Genomic DNA, 21797 nt, shown 5'->3' with positions numbered 1-21797 from the left:
ACCATAAATCCTAAAGGCATCGCTGTCTCCGCTGACCTTCATGCCAAGAGTGTTTGAGGACCGGGACATTCGCAGGGAAACCAAAATGCTTGTTTACAAAGCTATTGTACTGCCAACCTTACTGTACGCTTCTGAAACATGGACCACTTATAAACGCCATCTCCAACTCCTCAAAAGATTCCATCAACGGTGTCTTTTTACACATCGCACAGGAAGACAGGCGAACTAATATCAGTGTACTGGAAGAAGCAAAGATCACCAGTGTTGAAGCAAAGATTCTTCAACGTCAACTTCGTTGGACTGGTCATGTTGGGCGGATGCCTGATGATCGTCTTCCAAAGCAACTCCTCTATTCCGAACTACTCTATTCCGGAGAGGGGCTTTTTCCTCCTCCCTCTCTGCCAGCCCTTGTTGGGAGCAGCAATGCAATGGAAGGAGAAGGGGAGTCCTGAGCCAGGAGCCCCCCCCCTTTCCCCAGCGCACTTTCCAGCCACCTTCTCTGGCCGGCTCCTGCCACTCAGGACTGGCTGTTTATATCTCCTGCTGGGAACAGAGCTCAGCCTTGGCTCAGGGAGGCTGTTTCCATCACGTGGGGCTGGGCTGGGGCCAAGAAGGGAAGTCTCAGCCTCTGCCCTGGGCGTCAGGCGCACATGAGCAACAGGCTCCCTCCGGTGCGTCACTCCCAGAAGGCTGCTGTCAAATGAGAAAAGGATCAGCTCCAGAAGCCGTGAGAGAGAGAGTTCTTCTCCTGAGCGCGTGCAAAGTGCATTTCTTTCAAGAGTGAGCAATTGTGGCTTCTTCCTCCAACGCCCATTGCATTCTGAAAGTGGTGCCTAGCCCAGCCTCCTTCCCAACTTTGTTCCGAAACGGCAGCAAACTGGCCAAACAACATCATCTTTGTTATGGCTCCTAAATGCAAAGAGGAGCTCTGTGCGACACGGAGGCTTCCTTCGTTATTTAAAAATTATTTGGTAGCCAGAAGGCATACTCTCATAGAGATGGGAGGGAACACAAAGGTCATCAGTGTCCTGCAGACTTGAACTTGAACCCATGACCCTGAGATTAAAAGTCTCAGGCTCCACCGACTCTGACCTGTTCTACGAAAGACTTAACATTGTAAGTCGCTCCGAGATACTTTTGTAGTAAGCGGCCAGTGAACATAAATATGAACACTAATAGTAGAAGCAGAATCGGACTATGACAAAAGTGCCTCTGACCATAACAAAAGTGCCTTCTGGTTCCACTGGTCTGTATACTCAGGCACCACCAGCGCAGTTCAGAAGCATGCATGCAGTAGCACCCTGTGCCTTTACAAAAAGATGCAAAATGCCCTGCAGGGGGTTGGACTAGATGACCCTCGGAGGTCCCTTCCCACTCTAAAATTCGAAGGTTCTTTGGGAATGTGGAGCCTGCCCCTCGGACAACCCTCCACAAGAGCAATCTGATCCACTGATGACTCAACAAAGCATCAATAGATGGACTTTGCCAATAAAGGCAAGGCAGGGATTGCTTATCATCTTTATTTTTTCTTATCATTCTTACTGGGTTTGAGATGAATGAGGGGGGGGCTGGAGGGGGGGGGATGAACTGCTGCCTTGGCTGCTGCTTACCAGCTGGCAATTCCTGCGTTTGTTTAAAAGAGGGATAAGAGCACAGAGTTAATGGACTACGCAAAATTGGACAAGATGACAGGGAGAATTCGAAACCGGCGGGACCAGAGGTTCTTGAAGGACTGGACTAAATTTGAGAATTATTTGAAAAAACAATTGTGAACAACAAATTACGCTAGTAGGTTCGCAAGAAGTTTTATAAGGAGAAATATATGAAATTAAGAGGGAGAAGAGCAGCGAGTGACCCGTCCCCAAGGACTAGCACCTGGGGTCCCCCTGAAACTGCAGGACCACCTGGCCGCCCAGCCTCCTGATCTCACACAGATGGAAGATTCAGGACAGACAAAAGGACTTCTTCATGCAGCACAAAGTTAATCTGTGGAACTCCCTCCCACAGGAAGCAGGGGTGGCCACCAAACTAGGCGGCTTTAAAAGAGGCCTGGACAAATTCCTGGAGGAGGAGAGGGCTATCATGGCTACTAATAGCCATGGCTGGAGGCAGCAAAGCTTCTCTGGTTTGAAACCAGAGGAGCAGAGAGTGCTGCTCTTGTGCTCAGGTCCTCCTTGCACAGGTTTCCCACAATGGGCACCTGGCTGGCCACTGTGAGGAGAGGACACAGGGCAGGATGGCATCATGGGCCTGATCCTGCAGGCACTTCTAAATCTCTTAACCAGATGCAATCCCCCTTCTCTCCCCACCTGCGATGCTCAGCAACTGAGACTCAAAGACAGCTGGAACCACCACTGGCCAGGGGGCATCGCTGGGCAACAAATGGGCAAGGGGGGGGCACGAGCACCTCCTTGCCTATCCTGACACCACACTTAGTAGCTACTTGGTGCCTGAGATTAGACTAGATGACCTTTGGGGTTTCCGACAGGAGTCGCCCTAATTCCCCTGAAACAGGCGGCGGGGGGAGGGGGCTTGTGGACTTTTCTGGGGAGGGGGTCTGTCTTCTCCCCACTCCTTTGCTGGAAGGATCCATGTCCAGAGTCTGCCCCGCGAAGAAGGAAAAGGGCGACACGCGTTGAAATATCTTAGCGTGCGGGTGATCCCTCCGGGGTGTCTCAGCTTTGCCCGGCAAAGCCCATTGCCGCAGTTCACCCCTCGCTGCTGCGGGGGGGGTGTTGTTGCGACGGAAAAGCACTCTGCACGCACTCAGAGACACCGGCGTTTTTCCTCAGGGCGAGGCCCGTCACAGCGCCCCGCCCCGCGCGTCCAGAGCTTTGCGCCGCGCCGTCGGGGAGGTCAGGATTCGGTCTCCGCCTCCCCCCCCCGCCCCTGCAAAAAAAAGGCAAGGCTCCAGAGCCCCCCCCTTCCTCCGACCCCCGCAAGTCGGACGGTAGGCGCTGGTACCTGCTCGGGAACAGGGAGGCGAGGCGAGGCGGGGAGGGGATCCCCGTCGGGCGACGGCTCCGCTGCAGCCCTTCCCCGGGAGACGGGACGGGACGGCTGGCCGGCCGGCTGGTTCTCTGGCGGGACTCCCTGCGCACCCGTAACCTGACACCGGCGCGGCTGTGACTGCCCTCCTGGGAAGGAGGGAGCGCGCGGCGCCCCCACCTCTCCAAGGCTCTGCAGAAGCAGTGCCAGCCCCCTTCCTTGCCGGCTGCAGAAGCGCCCCCGCGCCCCGCCCCTAGGCATGAAGACCCCCCCCCCGCTTGTATGTTCCGCAGGTTATTGGCTGGGCTGGGCGGGTGAATTCTACTTTTCTGACATTTGTCTCCAACCTTTCCTCCGAGGAGCTCCAGGTGTCGTACGCGGGTCTCCCCGTTTTATCCTCGCAGCAACACCGCGAGGCAGAGAATGTGCGTGAGAGTGACTGGCCCAAAGTCACCCCCTGTCGAACTTGGTGACTCTGACCACTAGGCCACCCCTGTGTTGATGGGAGTCGGGCTCCAAGAGGGCCACAGGGTAGCCCTTCCTTGCCTTAGGTCAAAGACGCTTCTGTGCGCCCCTGAGAGTGCACCTCGGGGAGGAGCATGTCCAACAGAACGGACTGAAAAAGCATTTGCTGTGCACATCGATTGCATTTTCACGTGGCTGCAATATATAGATTAGAGGGGCACATAGGTCTGTTGCTTTCTTTGGTCGGACAGGGAGGCAGAATAGAGTGGGACTAGGACTCCTCTTGATCTGCACATTAGACTTCTGTTGATGCAGCCCAGAAGAGCCCTTTTTGCTGCTGTGTCACACCTGGACTCACGCTCAGCTTGTGGGCCACCAAGACCCCGAGATCCTTTTCACAGGTACTACTGGCGGTGAGTTCCGTAGTTTGACTCTGCACTGTGTGAAAAAGTCTTTTATCTATCCTGAATCTCTTCTTTGAAAATCCACAAGTTCTCCTTTTATGGGACAGAAAACTTACCTCTATCCGCTTTCTCCAGGCCACGGAGAATTTGATCAACTTCTGCCTCTTACTCGCCTTTTCGAAAAAGTCCCAAACCCTGCAATCTTTCATCACAGGGGAGTCACTCTACAAACACCCCCCTCGGTCATTTCAGTTACCCTTCTCCACCCCTACGGTATCCCGCTGTAACTGCGATGCCTTGCACATTCCCACCTGTGCAAAGTGCAAAGGGAGCCCTCTCCAGGAACATGCAGGGGTAAAGCCCTAAACGGCCTCGGTCCAGTATACCTGAAGGAGCGTCTCCACCCCCATCGTTTTGCCCGGACACTGAGGTCCAGCACCGAGGGCCTTCTGGCGGTTCCCTTGTTGCGAGAAGCCAAGTTGCAGGGAACTAGGCGGAGGGCCTTCTCCATAGTGATGCCCGCCCTGTGGAACGCCCTCCCAACAGATGTCAAAAAGGAAAACAACTACAGTACCAGACTTTTAGAAGACATCTGAAGGCAGCCCTGTTTAGGGAGGTTTTAAATGTTTAATCCATTATTGTATTGTATTTTTCTGTTGGAAGCCGCCCAGAGTGGCTGGGGAAACCCAGCCAGATGGGCGGGGTATAAATAATAAATTATTGTTATTATTAACCCCTCCAGCATCCCTCAACAGAACCCAGGCGGCCAGCTTGCTTGTGGCTGCGCCTCCCTCCTTGCAAGCCCGGCTTAGCACCATTACGCTGGCACCGAAGGGTTGGCTTTTACCTGCGACCTTCTCCCTGCGTGGCTGACCTTCCTTCCTCCAGGAGGAGCAGCTCAGCTGGGCCCAGGTACCGGTAGCTGCTCTTGCAGCAGGCTGGAAGCAGCAACCTGCAGCCTGGGACGGCCCCTTGCAGCCGGAAGGGCATTTGGAGGAGACTCCTGGCTCCCTGTGCGCCAGGCTGGGCCATCCACCCCCCCCCAGGAGTCACCAGGCTGCATGGATAGAGGAAGCAGGAGGGGCCAGCACTGCTGCTTTTACTAAGCAAAAAGGGGTGTGTGAACAACAGGCATTGTTCCAGCCCCACCAACTGGACTCGCTCTGCAAGGTCTGTGCAAACTCCACTTGGCCTTCAGAGAAGAGTGTCTTCCCAAGGTCCTGGATAAATGTAAGAACGTAAGCAGAGTGCTGCTGGATCAGGCCAAGGGCCCATCTAGTCCAGCATCCCGTTCTCACAGCGGCCAACCTATTATGCCTATTATGGGAAACCCACAAGCAGGGCAAACCAGAAGAAAGTGTTCCAGTTTGCAAACTTTTTTTGGAAGTCAAACGTGCTTTGTTTTGAGTGCCACACTTTCATTTTGAGTGCTACGCTGAGGTCTCTGATTTTGCTATTTATTTTGCATCATTGTTTTTGCGGCTCTTTTGTGTGTGTTTGTGTGACTGTGTGGAACCCAGTTCAGCCACTGATCATACGTGCCAAGTTCCTCTCTGAAAAATAAGGGACCGGACCGGAAGTAGCATACTGGAAGTAGCGCTGCCGCCATTTTGGAACTGGGCGGAGAATGCTCAGAAGTGACTTTTGATGCTGCTGTGCCCAGTTCCAAAATGGCTGCCGCACCAGAAGTCGCGCTGCAGCCATTTTGCAACTGGGCAGAGCAGCATCAAAAGTCTCTTCTGAGCATGCTCTGCCCAGTTCCAAAATGGCCGCTGCGCCATACTAAACTGGGAAAAAACAAAAAAAATCCGTTTTTTTTCGGCGGGGGACAGCTGGAAAAACAGTGGTTTCCCGGGGAATGCGGGGGACTTGGGAGCTATGCCACTGATTGATTGTGTGCCTACAGTACATTGTTTGTTGCTTTCGTTTTATGGATCAATGGTCTTGTTAGATAGTAAAATTCACGTTAAACATCTGTTTTAGGGGTTGTTTTCCAAAGTGTGGAACGGATTAATCCATTTTGCATTACTTTCTATGGGACCTATGGGACAGCGCGCCTTGGTTTTGGAACGCTTTGGTTTTGCAACAGACTTCCAGAGCGGATTAAGTTTGAGAACCAAGGGACCAATGTAACCAGGAATTGGAAGCATTTCTGTCTCCAGCTGTGGAGGCAGAGCCGAGCCATTGTGGCTAGTAAGCCATTGACAGCCCTCTCTTCCTTCTCGCATGAATTTCTCCAACCCTTTAAAGCCATCTAGATTGTTGGCCACCGCTGCTTCCTGTGGGAGGGAGTTCCACAGTTCCAGTCCAGGTGCAGTTTGCCTTGGACTGAAGGGCAAGGGAGACTGTCTTGTCTTTAGAGAATGTGGATTTATTTACACATGCATACAACCAGTTGCTGGAAACAACAAGAGGATGCCAAGATGTAGCTTTGGTTTCAGCACAGCAGAGATAGGGATGCCTCTCCCCACAGCCAATTTTTTTTCTCCTTAAGAGGAGCTGGCTTCCAGCCAGGTGATAAGGGGAAAGGCCCACCCCCTGTCTCCATGGCAACAATGCAGGTGAAGGTGTTTAGCTGGCCCAGCTGGAGCCATTTAGCCCCTTGAGGAAACTGCTTTGACCCCTTAGGCAGGTTCTCCTAAAAACTTCACAGATATAGAATCATGGGCCTGGAAGGGACCCCCAGATATCATCCGGACCTTCCCCACCCACCCCCCACCTGGCCCTGTAACACTGAAGGTAAAGGACCCCTGGACGGTTAAGTCCAGTCAAAGACGCCTATGGGGTTGTGGTGCTCATCTCGCTTTCAGGCCGAGGGAGCCGGCATTTGTCCACAGACAACTTTCTGGGTCGTGGTCAGGAGGACTAAACTGCTTCTGGCACCATTATGGGACACCGTGACGGAAGCCAAAGAGCATGGAAATACTGTTTACCTTCCTGCCACAGCGGTACCTATTTATCTACTTGCAGTGGCGTGCTTTTGAACTGCTAGTTGGCACGAGCTGGAACAGAGCAACGGGAGCTCACTGCGTTGTGCGGATTCGAACCTGTAACACTTCGGAACTAGCGTCTGAGAACGGGTCCTCCCTTTGCTTTGAGGGTGGGAGAGGAAGTGCCGCAGAAATTTTACAGGTGCGGAAATTAAAAGTTGAAATGTGTTTGAGGAGGGCCGAGCGAGGGAAGGTTGGAAAGGGAAGGATGTGCTTGCAAAAGAACCGCGAGGGGAGAATTGAAACAGCGTGTGTGCGGCGACTAATGTTATAAATATTGAGAACAAACAGAAAGAGAAGTGGGTATGTCTCATGATTAATAATCTGGTAGAAGAAATAATTGCTGTATATGGACTTAACTGCCCCTTTGCTTGAAAGTGTATAGAATTCATAGACTCGTAAGGTTGGAAGGGACCTCGAGGGTCATCTGCTCCAACCCCCTGCAATGCAGGAATCTCCTTGCTCAACATGGGGCTCGAACCCATGACCCTGAGATTAAGTCTTACGCTCTGCCGACTGAGCTCCCCCCCCCCTTTGGAGTGCCACGCCTTAGTTACCGTATTTTTCCATGAATTAGACGAGGTTTCCCCCCCTCAAAACGAACATTGGGGCAGCATCTTATACATGGTCAGTGCATTTTTGTGACGTGGGATGGGCAGCTTCCATGTGGGTGTGATTGTCAGCGGTGTTATTTGTGGGTGTGATAAGGCCTGTTGTGCGTTTTTTTTTTATTATTATTATTATTTATACCCCGCCCATCTGGCCGGGTTCCCCCAGCCACTCTGGGCGGCTTCCAACAAAACAGAAATTCTAAAATACAAAAATCCATCAAACTGTTGCTGCGGCTTCTTGCATCGAGGGAACAGCTAATAGGCGGGCTTAGTGGCGCGTGTGCGGCAGCGCAGATCAGACGTGCCGATTTTCGGCAATCCTCCCCCTAAAAAAAGCTGGGGGGGCAATCCTCTTCAAAAAAAAGAGCTGCAGAACTCTGGGCAATCTCCCCCCATTTTCTTCTAATCCCCCCCCTAAAAATTGGGGTCGTCTTATACATGGGGGCATGTTCTACACGGAAAAATATGGTACTTGCTGGTGGAGATTGTGTCACACCGGCAACACTGAAATAAATATCTTGTTTGTCTCGTTCTCTGTGCAGGCAGGCCTTGGCGGAAGGGATTGAACAGGAGCAGAAAGCGAAACAGGTGGCGATGGCGTTGCAAGCAGTGCACTTGGAGGCGGACGCCTTCCTGGTCTGCATGGTCCACGCTCTGAGCTCTGAGCAAGAAGAGGTCATGGGCCTCTGCCTCGGTGAGGTCGGGGCCAGCCGAATTGCTCACATTCGCTCGGTGATCATTCTGCTCCGCTCAGATAAGAGGAAAGATCGTGTGGAGATTTCTCCGGAGCAGCTCTCGGCTGCTTCGATGGAAGCGGAGAGGTTGGCTAAGGTCACGGGAGAGCCCACGAGGGTTGTGGGCTGGTATCTCACCCATCCCCACATAACCGTTTGGCCATCGCACATCGATCTCTGCACGCAAGCCATGTATCAGATGTTGGACAGAGATTTTGTGGGGCTGATCTTCTCCTGTTTCAGCGACGACAAGAGCACAAAGACGGGCCAGGTTGTCTTCACCTGCTTCCAGTCCCTTCAAGCCCCAGAGAGCTCCTGCGAATCTGAAAGGGTTGAAATTCCTGTTCACCTGATTCCTCGCAGCACCGTGGGGAAAGCGTGCCTTGAGTCCATGATGGAGTTCCCCAGGATCTTGCATCAAGAGGAGCAGGATGCCTTCAAGAAAATCCATAGCCTTTCTCACCTGGATCCTATCGCCAAGATCCACAATGGATCGGTGTTCACTAAGAAGCTGTGCAGCCAGATGTTGGTCATCGGTGGTCCTCTGATGCAGTGGCTGGAGGGTCGCTTGAAGAGAAACCAAGACAGGCTGCAGGAACTGCAACAGGAGAAAGAGAAACTTCTGGAGGAACTCGCTGCCCTGGAGAGAGAAGAACAATCTCATGGCCTGAGAAATGAAGCAACAGCCCCAGGATTGTAAGCTTGGCTTCATCCTGCTTTGCTGCTTCTCCATCCCTTAAGCTCACCACATGAAACATTTGTTTAGCAGAGTTGTTGTTTACTGCACACACACACAAACATGCACCTCATATACCATAGCTGCCAAGTCTCCCGTTTTCGCCAGGAAATCCCCGTTTTTCCAGCTGTTCCTAGCTGAAAAAACGGATTTTTTTTTGTTTTCCCCCGGTTTATTCTGGCGCGGCGGCCATTTTGGAACTGGGCGGAGCATGCTCAGAAGCGACTTTTGATGCTGCTCTGCCCAGTTCCAAAATGGCTGCAGTGCGACTTCTGGCGCGGCGGCCATTTTGGAACTGGGCAAAGCAGCATCAAAAGTCACTTCTGAGCATGCTCCGCCCAGTTCCAAAATGGCGGCAGCGCTACTTCCGGTCTGCTATTTCCGTCCCGGTCCCTTATTTTTCAGAGAGGAACTTGGCAGGTATGTCATATACATATGCTTTATATCCAGTTCCAAGTAGGACTCTCTCTGTTCCCAGAGAGGCTTCTTTGCTTCAAAGTTCTTGCTGCCCCAAAGTCTGCAGAAAGTTCTGGGCTCTTTCAAAATCCTGCAACTCAAAGCGTTCCGTTTTCTACTGCGGTTCCAGTCTGTTTCCTCCTGCTGCTCAGATCTCCCACGCTTTCCCGACACCGAACGCAGTTGAGCAGGCAACTAATAGTTTATACCAGTACCAATTCAAAATTATACGTTTCAGCATCCCTTCTTTTTGTCGCTGGTTACAGATATCAAAATTAAATGGAGAAACAGCAGGCAGTGAAGAGGGATGACCTCCGTGCAGAAGACTGTATTGTATAATGTAGGTACCTTCCTGCCATATGCTTCATTGTGTGTGAAATTAATAGTCATACCAAACCACAAATAAAATAAAATAATAAAATAATCCTGTATGACTGGCAAATGGTGTCTGGATTTTATGGGCTGCCCAGGCTGTGAACCCAAAGGGTATTGGGTACTGACCCCCAACATAACATTTCTCCAATAGAAGCAGGCCACTCCAGGCACGGGGGTTGGACTAGATGGGCTTTAAATCATAGAATCATAGAGTTGGAAGAGACCACAAGGGCCATCCAGTCCAACCCCCTGCCAAGCAGGAAACACCATCAAAGCATTCTTGACATATGCCTGTCAAGCCTCTGCTTAAAGACCTCCAAAGAAGGAGACTCCACCACACTCCTTGGTAGCAAATTCCACTGCCAAACAGCTCTTACTGTCAGGAAGTTCTTCCTAATGTTTAGGTAGAATCTTCTTTCTTGAAGTTTGAATCCATTGCTCCGTGTCCGCTTCTCTGGAGCAGCAGAAAACAACCTTTCACCCTCCTCTATATGACATCCTTTCATATATTTGAACATGGCTATCATATCACCCCTTAACCTTCTCTTCTTTAGGTGGCCTCCCTGTGCCCTGCAATTTTGTGATGATTTGTAGTAAGCTTAACCCTGCAGCTCCTTTGCATCAAAACGAGAAGTTCTGAAGGACCCTGGGCAGTTGTGAGTTGGGGGGGGGGGGATCTGGGTCGGAGAGTAGCTCCAGGTAGCTGTTTGGGCCTGGGGCAGGGGGGAGACACAGTCCGTGCCGCGCGTGCAGAAGCGGGAGTGGAGGAAGGAGCCAGACCACCCTTTGCGGTGCAGGAGCAGCTGTTTTGCAAGCCGTGGTGCTATAAATAGAGGCTGGTATTTGGGTGAGAGGGCACTGGAGGGTGGGGGAGGGTGGTGCCTGCCCAGCAAGAAGGTTTGACCCGTGAACGGCCCATCTCAGCTGATATATCGGACAGGTCAAGGTGCTATGAGCCGCCAACCAACTTTGACAGGTCACCAATAATCCGGTCCAAACCTCAGAGCTGCCGGACAGACGGGAAAAGACATGCAGGCAGACAAAAGGGAGGAGGGCAGACAGGGGGCTCAGAGTCCCTAGAGTTCCTCTGGCGCTGTTTCTTCTTCCCCAAGGGCTTCCGGGGGGAAGTGGAGCAGGAAGATGGCCTCGTAGGACAGAGGAAAGGGCGGCGGAGGCAGCAGGCGGCAGTCTGGGACCCCAAGCTCCACTTCCAAGAGGGCTTCCATGTCAGGAGATGGACATAAATCTGACATCAGGAACCAGAAGACAGAAAAACCAGTAGGAGAACACTTCAATCTCCCAGGACATTCTATACAAGATCTCAAAGTAGCTGTCTTACTACAAAAGAATTTCAGAAATAGACTGGAAAGAGAAGTTGCTGAATTGCAACTTATCACCAAGCTCAAAACCATGGAGGGACCTGGTTTGAACAGAGATATCGGGTTCTTATCTCATTATACATGATAAGCGATCTTCAGCCATCTCCACCCTTGCTTTTTCATGCAAAACCATTTGCAGTCGTTTCCGGTCATCAACAGCTATCAGTCAGTCAATCACCCATTTCCACCACCCTTCTGAGTGATCCCCCCTCCCCCTCCCCACCCCTCCCCACCCCTTCTCTACATAAGTGCCTGGAAACTTCCATTTCACTGTATCTGAAGAAGTGTGCATGCACACGAAAGCTCATACCAAAATAAAAACTTAGTTGGTCTTTAAGGTGCTACTGAAGGAATTTTTTTATTTTACTTTGATCCAGACCAACACGGCTACCTATCTGTAACCAGGAGATGCCATATATAGGGTGCCGTCCAACGCCAGGCCCTGCCCGGCCAGGCTACACTTGGGCAGGGTCCGGGTGGAGCCCCACTGGCGGGTGCTGGGGCAGAAGGAGGTGACCACATTGTCTTGGGTGTTGCCCCCCACCACAAAGAGGGGCTCTGTGCCGCCCAGGAAGTAGAGCCCAGGCAGGTCGGCGTCTGCCCGCGTCAGAGTCAGAAGAAGCTCCTGCCACGTGTCTGCAAGGAGAAGACAAGGCGGGGATGTAACCACCCTCAGGCCTGACCCACGGCCCAGATCCCTCTGCCCTCGCACCCACTGCCAGCCCTTGTCGATATCCCCGTCCTTCCCTGCTCACTTAACTCACAATCGGCCATCTCCATCTTCCCCAATATGTACCCACTCGGCCATGTTGATCAGTGGAACCGCCACAAAATATCTGTTCTGCTTTCGTGAGAATTCCTGGCATGGCTGCACCTACACTTTGGAACTCCCTGCCTCTTGATGCCAGGCAGGCACCTTCCCTGTACTCTTTTCGGCACCTGCTGAAAACGTCCTGCTTAGACGAGCCTCTCCAGATGATTTGAAACTCACAAGCTTTATCCTGTTTTTAGTCTACGGTTATTTCAACTTTTTGAAAATTTCAAATCATCGTTCTTTTTACTGACTTGTAATATTATTATCCAGGGCTTTTTTGGGCCAAAACTCACTGGAACTCAGTTCCAGCACCTCTCAGGTGGGCACCCTTGCCCTTATAAAAGAACAAGGTTCATGGCTGAGTTCTGGCACCTCTTTTTGTAGAAAAACAGCACTGCAGTTACCTTTTTTTGTAAACTGCTATGGGGGTTTTCTTTTTCTTTTTTTAAAAGAGCAGTGTATAAACTTCCTGCGATGAATAAAAATAAGTACTCACGCCTCAATCTCTTTTCTCACACATAACACCACCTTGCCTTCCCCTTTCTGCGCACTGCCGTGGCGCACAAATGGCAGCTTGGCAGCGCAACCATGTGTGTCCGGGGCAATGTGTATGGCCCTGGCACTGAATTTTGTGGGTGCCCGGCTGATTGATGGGTAATTTCATGGGTGCTGGGGCACCCAGGGCCCCAGGGAGTTGGCACCTGTGCCATGGCGCATAGGCTGCTTCATTGCCCCCTCCTCACCAGCAGCCACATCGTAGCACAGCAGAAGTTTCTCCCCGGTGCGCTGTATGCTCCCCAGGGCGTAGATGCAGCCGCCATGGGCTGTGCAGAGGGGCAGGTCGTGGGACAGGGAGACGGCGAAGGAGAAGTCGCCCATGGGCAGGGAGGAGACGAAGGCCCAGGAGTCCGCCCAAGGGTCGTAGCGCTCCACGGCCGTGTACAGGCGGGTGCTGCTGTCCGGGGCGAGGAGTGAGTCCAGGAACCAGCCCCCCACGGCATAGATGTGGTGGCCCACCACAGCGCTGCTGAAGTGGCAGCGGCGCTGCAAGAGGAACAGGAAAGCGCAGAGCATCAGGAAGGCAGAGGCACTACCGAAATAGAATAGGATGGAAATGATGTACCGGTTGTATCTAACTACGGTTAAATTAGCAGAAATGTATAGAACAAGATCTAATATGTGTTGGAGGTGTAAAGACCTGGACCAGGTGTGCAGCCTGGGAGTCATTTTGGACTCACAGCTGTCCATGGAGGTACAGGTCAGTTCTGTGTCCAGGGCAGAGCTGTCTACCAGCTCCATCTGGTACACAGGATGAGACCTTCCCTGCCCGCAAACTGTCTCCCCAGAGTGGTGCATGCCCTGGTTATCTCCCGCTTGAGCTACTGCAATGCGCTCTACGTGGGGCTACCTTTGAAGGTGACCTGGAAACTGCAACTAATCCGGAATGCGGCAGCCAGACTGGTGACTGGGAGTGGCCGCCGAGACCATATAACACCAGTCCTGAAAGACCTGCATTGGCTCCTAGTACATTTCTGAACCCAATTCAAAGTGTTGGTGTTGACCTTTCAAGCCCTAAATGGCCTCGGCCCAGTAGACCCGAAGGAGTGTCTCCACCCCCATCGTCCAGCCCGAACATTGAGGTCCAGCTCCGAGGGCCTTCTGGCAGTTCCCTCCCTGCGAGAAGTGAGGTTACAGGGAAACAGGCAGAGGGCCTTCTCGGTGGTGGCGCCCGCCCTGTGGAACGCCCTCCCATCAGAGGTCAAGGAAATAAACAACAATCTGGCTTTTAGAAGACATCTGAAGGCAGCCCTGTTTAGGGAAGTTTTTAAGGTTTGAAGTTTTATTCTGTTTTTAATGTTCTGTTGTGAACTGCCCAGAATGGCTGGGGAGACTCAGCCAGGTGGGCGGGGTATAAATAATAAATATCTAATAAGTGTTGGAAATGTAAAGAAACAGAGGGCACCTTCTATCATATGTGGTGGGAATGTAGGAAGGTTAAAAAAAAGGGAAATAATTTATAACAAAATGAAAAAAAAAGTTTAGAGTAACCTTTGATAAAAAACACCAGAAGCCTTTTTATTGGGTATTGTAGGAGCGGAGATCCCAAAAGACCAGGAAAAAATTGTTAATGTATGCTACGACGGCCACTTGAATGCTGTTAGCTCAAAGATGGAAGGAGTAAGCAAAAAAAAGATTTGCAAACCAACTTAATGGACTATGCAGAAATGGCAAAACTAACCGGGAAGCTCAGAAATCACGATGAGAAGAAATTTTAAAAAGGATGGGAAATGTTTATTATGTATTTGCAAAAGTATTGTAAACAGGTTAATACATTGGCAGGGTTTTAAAAAAAACTTGTAATTTTAGAAATAGTACAGGAAATCTGAGGTAATAATAATAATAATTTGGAGTAAAAAATGCAGTTGAAAATAAAATTTAAGGAACCAGGGGTGGGCGGGGGGAGGGAGATCAATGGGTTGGGAGAATCCCATTTTATGGATTTGACATTATTTTTGTGTACATTTTTCTTTGTTTGTGGTTGTTATTGTATTTGTTATTGTGTGGTTTTTTGTTGTTGAAAATTAAATAAAAATATTATTTTTAATAAGGAAGGAGGAGGCAGCCAGAGGCATAGCAGGGGACCGGAAGTCTCTCTCTCTCTCTCTCTCTCTCTCTCTCTCTCTCTCTCTCTCTCTCTCTCTCTCTCTCTCTCTCTCTCCCTGTGTGTGTGTACTTTACAGTGTGTACTGTATTTTTCCATGTATAAGACTAGGTTTTCCCCCTAAAAAAATAATGTCCAGACTTTGGGGGTGTCTTATACATGGGGGTCATCTCTCCCCATTTTCGGAGCCCCCCACAATAGGGGGAGTCGTATACATGGGGGGGCGTCTTATAGATGGAAAAATTCTCTCTCCCATTCTCTCTCTCTCTCTCTCTCTCCCATTCTCTCTCTCTCTCTCCCTGAGACCCAGCCCTGGCCTTAGAGCAGGACCTGACCTTATTGGGGGCGGCGGTGGGTCTCCACGTGCCCGTCAAGGGGTTGTAGCAGAAGGCCGCCATACGGAAGGTGAAACTGCGGGGGCCCCGCTTCTCCCGGTAGCCCCCCATGACAAAGAGGTAGTTGAGGAGCTGTGCTGTGCTGAAGCTCCACTTCTCGGCCTGGAAGGGCAGGCGGGTGGCACAGCGCCAGTCCCCCTCCTCGGGGGGCAGAGGGCGGCGGTAGAGGCCCCGCAGAGACTCCAGGGGGACCCCGGGCGCCAGGCTGACATTCTCCTTGCGCAGGGCACACAGCATGGGGTGGCCCTCGAAGCGGAGCTGCGCCAGCTCCTCCCTCAGTTGGGGGTCCAGCCGTCCAGTGACGGGGGCTGCCAGCTCCAACAGGCGGGCACTCAGGTAGCGGGACACCAGTGCCCTCAGCTCAGGGCATCCCACGGCCTCCGCGAAACCCAGGTACGACAGGCAGTTCTGAGGGCTCAGCAGCGGGCTCAGCGCCACCCAGCACCGGTCCAGAAACCCTGGGAGCATCAGGTAGCTGGCGGACTGCACCGCTGGCAAGAGGTCTTCCTCTCCTAGGCTGAATCGCCTGGAGAAGACCCACTCCAGGATGGCGCGGAAGGTATCCGAGGGCACGTGGCTCAGATCCAGCTGCCTCTCTGACGCCTCCTGCATGCGGGATCTCGAGAGGGCCTCGAAATAGGCGCTCTCCGTCGCCAGCCGGGCCAGATCCACCTGCCAGGCAGAGAGAGAACATAAGAAAATTGTGGGAATGTTAGGGGTGTGGATTAGGATATATTATTAGATAGATCCTATCCAAGCTTGTGTTAGCAAGCTTCCAATATCAGCAGAGTGACATTCCCCTTTTGTGCGCAGCAAAGCGTGAGCGTTAGGTTTGTTAGAACCTCTGCAACAATATTATACTTCAAGATTATATTTCAATATTATGCTTCTTGGCAAATCCCCTTTGTCCCTCTTAAAAGGAATACACGACACTATAGTATTAAAATAAGATAGAGTTTACTTACAGTTTCATCCTGAGTTAACAGCATAATCTCAGAAAGGCAGGCTTATGTAGAAAAGTTACAAATATATACATGTGGAGACTACTTAGTAAAGTGAGGCTCCATCTGGTTTCTCTCTTGGCGGCAGGCCAAGAGGGAGAACCATCCTAACTGGAGATTCTCTGGAGATGTGTTCCCATTGAAGGAGAAAAGGCTAAGAGAGAGAATGGCTGCTGGCTAGGGGCTTTTGTCTGCCAGCTAATCCATCTCATCTGCATATCTGGAGGAACAGGAACTTAGTCAGGTGTTCCCCCAGGTGAGTCCCTCTTAGTGGACACTCTAGGAACTATTGTGACTTGTCTGCCGCAGTGTTCCATCCCACAAAAATTATGTGAGTACTTGGAAGTGGCAGAAAGGGCGGCTTCAGGAAGAAATCAATCAACAGGCAAAGTCAAAAAAAGAACGGGAATGTTTTAACAATATTTTAACAAAACAAGGTTCCCACAATAAGACTTGGCTGTGTCTAGAATAATCTTGCAGATAGTAAAATATTTCTCTTCGTTCCAAGATGAGTAAAAAGAACACAATTAAATACAGGGCAAAAAATAGGAATACTCGAACTGAAACTGCAATGAGGTAGAAGGAAGTCAACAGTATAATAAATTGAAAAGGGATTCAGCCCAAATTGAAGGTTAAAATGTACAAAAACACTAATATTGGTTTGAATTATATTAAGTAGTACTTTACAAGATGTCAAGGCAATAAGCAACTATTTTACTTTAGAAGACAACTGAAGGCGGCCCCGTTTAGGGAAGTTTTTAATGTTTGATGCTGTACTGTTTTTAATATTTGGATGAAGCCGCCCAGAGAGCTGGGGGAACCCAGCCAGATGGGTGGGGTATAAATAATAAATTATTATTATTATTATTATTATTATTATTATTATTATTATTATTTACAACAGATAGGTATTTTCATTGATTAAATTGTCATTTTGACACAGTTGCTTTTTCTCCTCTTTTCCTTTTGTCTTAGATATTGTATTGTATACATTACTATACAATATATATAATTCATACATTACTATATAAATCTTAGATTTGTAAATAATTTCACTATATAAGTCAAAATCTACACCAGTATAAGAATAATCATTGTAAGATTGTTTCATCTTTCTTTTCTCTTTTATGTGTGCTTTTTTCTGTATATTTTTCTTAATAATACTAAAAAAAGAACATAAGAAAATCACGTTCAGTGGATCCATTCCCGTTCAAAGTCATTATATTTGCAGTATTTATTGCATTTATACTCCACGTTTTTCACGGAGCTCCAGGAAGCGTGTGTGGTTTGCCCTGCTCTCCTGCCTGCTTCTCACAACAACCCTGTGAGGTATGCTAGGCTGAGAAGCAGTGACTGGCTCGAGGCCACACCAGGTGAGTTTCATGGCCAAATGTCAGAGGAATTTGAACCTCGGTCTCCTTAGTCCTAGTCAGGCACTCAAACCACTACACCGCACAGGCTTTTGGGGGCCATTACTGCCCTCTTGTGTGTCCTATGGGCTATGGCAGGTGAGGACTAGGCAGAAAGGTGCGTTTTTGAACTGCCTGTGGCAGTGGGTTGCCAGAGCTTATGCTATACGCCGGCTCCCTGGCCAATAATGCGAGATGAGCGCGCAACCCCAGAGTCGGTCACGACTGGACAGGGGTCCCTTTACCTTTACCTTTTGAGGGACCCAGGTGGCGCTGTGGGTTAAACCACTGAGCCTAGGGCTTGCTGATCAGAAGGTCGGCGGTTTGAATCCCTGTGATGGGGTGAGCTCCCGTTGCTCGGTCCCAGCTCCTGCCAACCTAGCAGTTCGAAAGCACGTCAAAATGCAAGTAGATAAATAGGTAAATAGCGGGAAGGTAAATGGCGTTTCCATGTGCTGCTCTGGTTTGCCAGAAGCGGCTTTGTCATGCTGGCCACATGACCTGGAAGCTATACGCCGGCTCCCTCGGCCAATAATGCGAGATGAGCGCGCAACCCCAGAGTCGGTCACGACTGGACCTAATGGTCAGGGGTCCCTTTACCTTTACCTTTTTATGGCTTGAAAGCCGGCCTTGATTCTATTCAAATACCGGAGCTGCCTCCCCTTGCTGCTATTTCCTCTTGCTTGCATTTTTTAAATATTTTTTTTTATAAAGATACTTGCATACCACTGTGTATACAAATATACGTCAAAGCCATTTACAGCAATAAAGCATAGAACAGTACAGTAAATCCATACATAGGTGAAAATCAGGCATTAGTTAGCCACAAGGACATGTTCTTAATCGCCTGCATAGAGAAAAGGTTTCCAGCAGGAGTTTGAAAGTTGGCCCAAAAGTTGGCCTGCTGAGTTTCCAGTGGCAGGGAGTTCCACAGGGCTGGGCCGATGGCACTCAAGATTCGGTTACCCACCAGTGGCAGGCTTTGGGCTTTCTGATTTCAGCAGCACCTGTGCAAGACCAAAATTGGGCACCCCCTTCTCTTGCCTTCCGTCCTAAATTGTTGTGGTGCCCCTGCGCCACTCTCCCAGCTTGGTGCCCCTAAACCTGTCTCTGTGTAAGGGTGACTCCCTGCAGGAGCCAGCCCCCATCATCCTAACGTCCACCTCGCCAACCACAGGGAGCAGCAGTGGGTCTGAAGCAGCCAGGGGGGAGGGGAGAGACTCGGAGGGGGAGAGAGGCCAGCGTGCGGAACGATGGGAAAGCTCAGGGGAGGAGAGATGTAGGCAAGGGCTCAAGGATGCTGGAGAGCCCTTCCACTGCCTGGAGCAGGATGAGGCTGAGAGGGCATCCCTCCTTCCGGCGCAAGAGTTAAGGAGAGCACCGTGACGCAGGTCAAGGGGGAGGCGTTTTGGGGTGCCCCGACTACTTTGCTGGCGTAGAAACAGACGTACGCCATTGCCGGATTCTGATTCGGACTGAGAGGTCATGTTCTAAGCTATCTCTGCACTGTAAATACTGTAAATGCACAATAAAAGTCTTTAAAGACAAACTGGACTCAAGCAGAGAGTTACTCTAGAGTAGCCACGACGACCCTCTGACACCATGGTTGCCAAATGAGCCTCTCCAAATCGGGGAATGGTCTGCGACGCTCCTGCAGTGATTGAGCTGGGCTGTGAGGGTTCAGACAGTCTCTGAGATATTCTGGTCCTCAGTTGTCCAGGGCTTTGCAAATTAATACAAGCACCTCAAACTTGGCTGGGTAGCAGACGGGCAGCCAGTAGTGTTTGGTGTCGCATGGTCTCCACCAGATGCTCCAGCATTTTGCACCTGCTGGAGCTTCCGAACCAACCCCAAGGGCAGCCCCATATTGAGCACACTGCAGTAGTCCAGACTTGAGGTTATCCAAGTGTCTCCGAAAATTTTTACACATCACTCGGGAAGAGAGGCGAACTTCTACCAGTGTACAGGAAGAAGCAAAGATCACCAGTGTCAAAGCAATGATTCTTCAACATCAACTTTGTTGGACTGGTCATGTTGTGCGGATGCCTGATGATTGTCTTCCAAAGCAGCTACTCTATTCCGAACTTAAAAATGGAAAGCGTAATGCTGGTGGTCAACAAAAGAGGTTTAAAGACTGTCTCAAGGCAAATCTTTAAAAATGTAGTCGAAACACTGACAACTGGGAAACACTGGCCTGCGAGCGTTCCAGTTGGAGAACAGCCTTTACCAAAGGTGTCATGGGCTTTGAAGAAACTCGATCTCAGGACGCAAGGGAGAAATGTGCTAAGAGGAAGGCACGCTTGGCAAATCCACACCATGCTCAACTCCCATCCGGAAACCAATGTCCCCACTGTGTAAGGACGTGCAGATCCGAATTGGCCTCCACAGTCACTTACGGACCCATTGTTAAAACCGTGTTTATGGAAGACAATCTTACTCGGATACGAGTGATCGCCGAAGAAGAAGAAGAAGAAGAAGAAGAAGAAGGGCATGGAGTATAGTGGTCAGACTTGTCCAGGAACAGCAGTAGCTAAATTTGCATCTGACACCACGAGGAAAACCTCCATGCTGCTCCTAGCAACAATATATCAGCCTGGATAGCACACCATGGTTAGATAACCATGGTGCAGATAACACCAAGGTTGCAGATTTGAACCCCTTGGGGACAGCTGTCTATTCCTGCATTGCGGGCAGTTGATGATCCTTAGGGTCACTTTCAACTCTACAATTCTATTATTCTATGACTAGTCATGAAGCCCGTTAAATTAACGGGTGCTAGAACAGACCTGTTGCTCTAGCAACCTCGGGGACATGCGCAGAGCTGACATTGCTCGCCCGCCGCTACTTGTAACGGCCGCTTAGAAGTAAGTCCACGCGAGAAGTAAACAGCCTCGCGAGTGCGCACGAGGCTATCTCACGTGTCTTCTGGATTCTCTCGCGAGAGCTGCTCCAAATGTCAAGAGGCTGAGCTCCCTTACGCTCTGGCCAACGTGCTCCATCTCTGCGCTCCAAGTCCCAACGGCTGTCCGTGGGGCACATGCGCAGTAGCGCAATCCCACGGACACAGGGACTGGACGCAGAGACACTTGCACTTTATTATATAGGATTCCCACCACCCCTTAGCACAAGAGAGCCCCCCCCCCGCCAGGCCCTACCTGGAAGCTGTAGGGCTGTGTGTGGACCGTGAGCAGCTTGGCCTCACCATCTCCTCCCCGGTAGACCCTCAGCTCGGGGCAGCTCTCCCAGGGCTCGGGCAGGGCCCCCCGAGCACCCTGCCTTTTCCAGGACCAGGGGATGAGGCCCCACAAAGCCCAGAGGGCACCGGCAAGGAAGTCGAACACCCGCTTGGCGAGGCGGGCCCAACCCAGCCAGGCGGAAGCAGCAAGAAGCCCCTGCAAAGGGGTCGAGCGCAGACCTCCATGGGGCATGGCCAGGGGATCATTTGCAGGTCAGAGCGCCCCATCAGCTGTCCCAAAGCACACACAGGCTGCGGCACAGAGTTTGGCTCGGGCGCCGGAGCTATTTTTAGCCTGTGTTTACAGGAGAGCAGTCATGTTGGTGCCCAGAGCCAGTCGCCAGGAGCAGAAGGGGCCACAGATGTCAGAAAGTTACTGGGGAAGACTTTCGGCGGGGGAGAGGAGAGATTGTGCAGAACACTAACATTGTGTTTTGTTATCCCCCAAATGGAAAACGAGTGAAGTCCCAACCAAAGAAGAATGGCAACTTAAACTGATGGAATATGTGTGGCTTGCGGATCTAACTTCTAGAATAAGAGAACAGGAAGAACATTCTTGTAACAAACTTAGTTGGTCCCTAAAGTGATACTGGACAATTTTTTTTATTTATTTCAAGAAGAACATTCGAATAAAGAAGACTGGGAAACGTTTATTGACTGTATGGGGGAAAATTGTGTACATTTGAAAACGTGGGCAGCGTTAAGATAAATTCAACAGTGTAAATAAGTTTTGATAGAAGTAATATAAAGGAATAATGAATGGTTTAGTTCAGGGGTGGCCACCTCCCAAGAGACTCTGATCTACTCACAGAGTTAAAAACTGGGAGTGATCTACCCCCTTTTGGGGGGTTCAGGTCAAAGCTGTTGAGTTTTTTTAAGGAAGGGAAGCCCTGTTTTTTTGGGGTTTAGGTCAAACTTGTTGAGCTTCTTTTAGGAGGGAGGGAGGCCCATTTTTGTTTAGGGCTTCAGGTCATAGTTCAGCTTTTTTTAGGGAGGAGGAAAATTTTGGGTGAGCTTTTTTTAGGGGTGCCAGTGATCTAGCAGTGATCTACCACGGACATCCAGTGATCTACTGGTAGATCACAATCTACCTGTTGGACATGCCTGGTTTAGTTTATTTAAAATACGCAGTGATTTATGCTA

At 50.5% G+C, this 21797-nt stretch overlaps 3 protein-coding genes across 5 annotated transcripts in view; 1 reads left to right on the top strand and 2 right to left on the bottom strand.

The window, feature by feature from the left end:
- Nucleotides 1-4884, bottom strand: part of CPT1B (carnitine palmitoyltransferase 1B) — a 36393-nt gene extending 31509 nt beyond the window's left edge. For 2 of the 3 annotated variants that reach the window (XM_060279311.1, XM_060279309.1), the window contains exon 1: nucleotides 2965-3149. The gene's annotated coding sequence lies outside the window, so the exon portion shown is untranslated. Of the gene's footprint in view, nucleotides 1-2964; nucleotides 3150-4704 lie in introns of those variants that run through there. The other variant, XM_060279312.1, reaches the window with a different exon arrangement.
- A 3120-nt stretch (nucleotides 4885-8004) lies between these two features.
- On the top strand, nucleotides 8005-9129 carry LOC118090865 (lys-63-specific deubiquitinase BRCC36-like). Its single transcript, XM_035127177.2, has one exon. The coding sequence runs from the start codon at nucleotides 8053-8055 to the stop codon at nucleotides 8890-8892; it is 840 nt and encodes a 279-aa protein (XP_034983068.2). The 5' UTR covers nucleotides 8005-8052; the 3' UTR covers nucleotides 8893-9129.
- A 1706-nt stretch (nucleotides 9130-10835) lies between these two features.
- Nucleotides 10836-20855, bottom strand: LOC118079463 (kelch repeat and BTB domain-containing protein 13-like). The gene is made up of 5 exons (XM_060279772.1): nucleotides 20575-20855; nucleotides 14950-15681; nucleotides 12696-12996; nucleotides 11541-11774; nucleotides 10836-11005 (listed from the first exon to the last, which is right to left on the bottom strand). Exons 1-5 carry the CDS (start codon nucleotides 20845-20847, stop codon nucleotides 10836-10838), a joined length of 1710 nt encoding a protein of 569 aa, XP_060135755.1. The 5' UTR covers nucleotides 20848-20855.
- Between the last annotated feature and the right edge of the window lie 942 nt (nucleotides 20856-21797).

Source organism: Zootoca vivipara, chromosome 10 (genome assembly GCF_963506605.1).
Source record: "Zootoca vivipara chromosome 10, rZooViv1.1, whole genome shotgun sequence".
NCBI lineage: Eukaryota > Metazoa > Chordata > Lepidosauria > Squamata > Lacertidae > Zootoca > Zootoca vivipara.
Note: the sequence above shows the minus strand (reverse complement) of the source record. Positions and strands in the feature narration are given on the sequence as shown.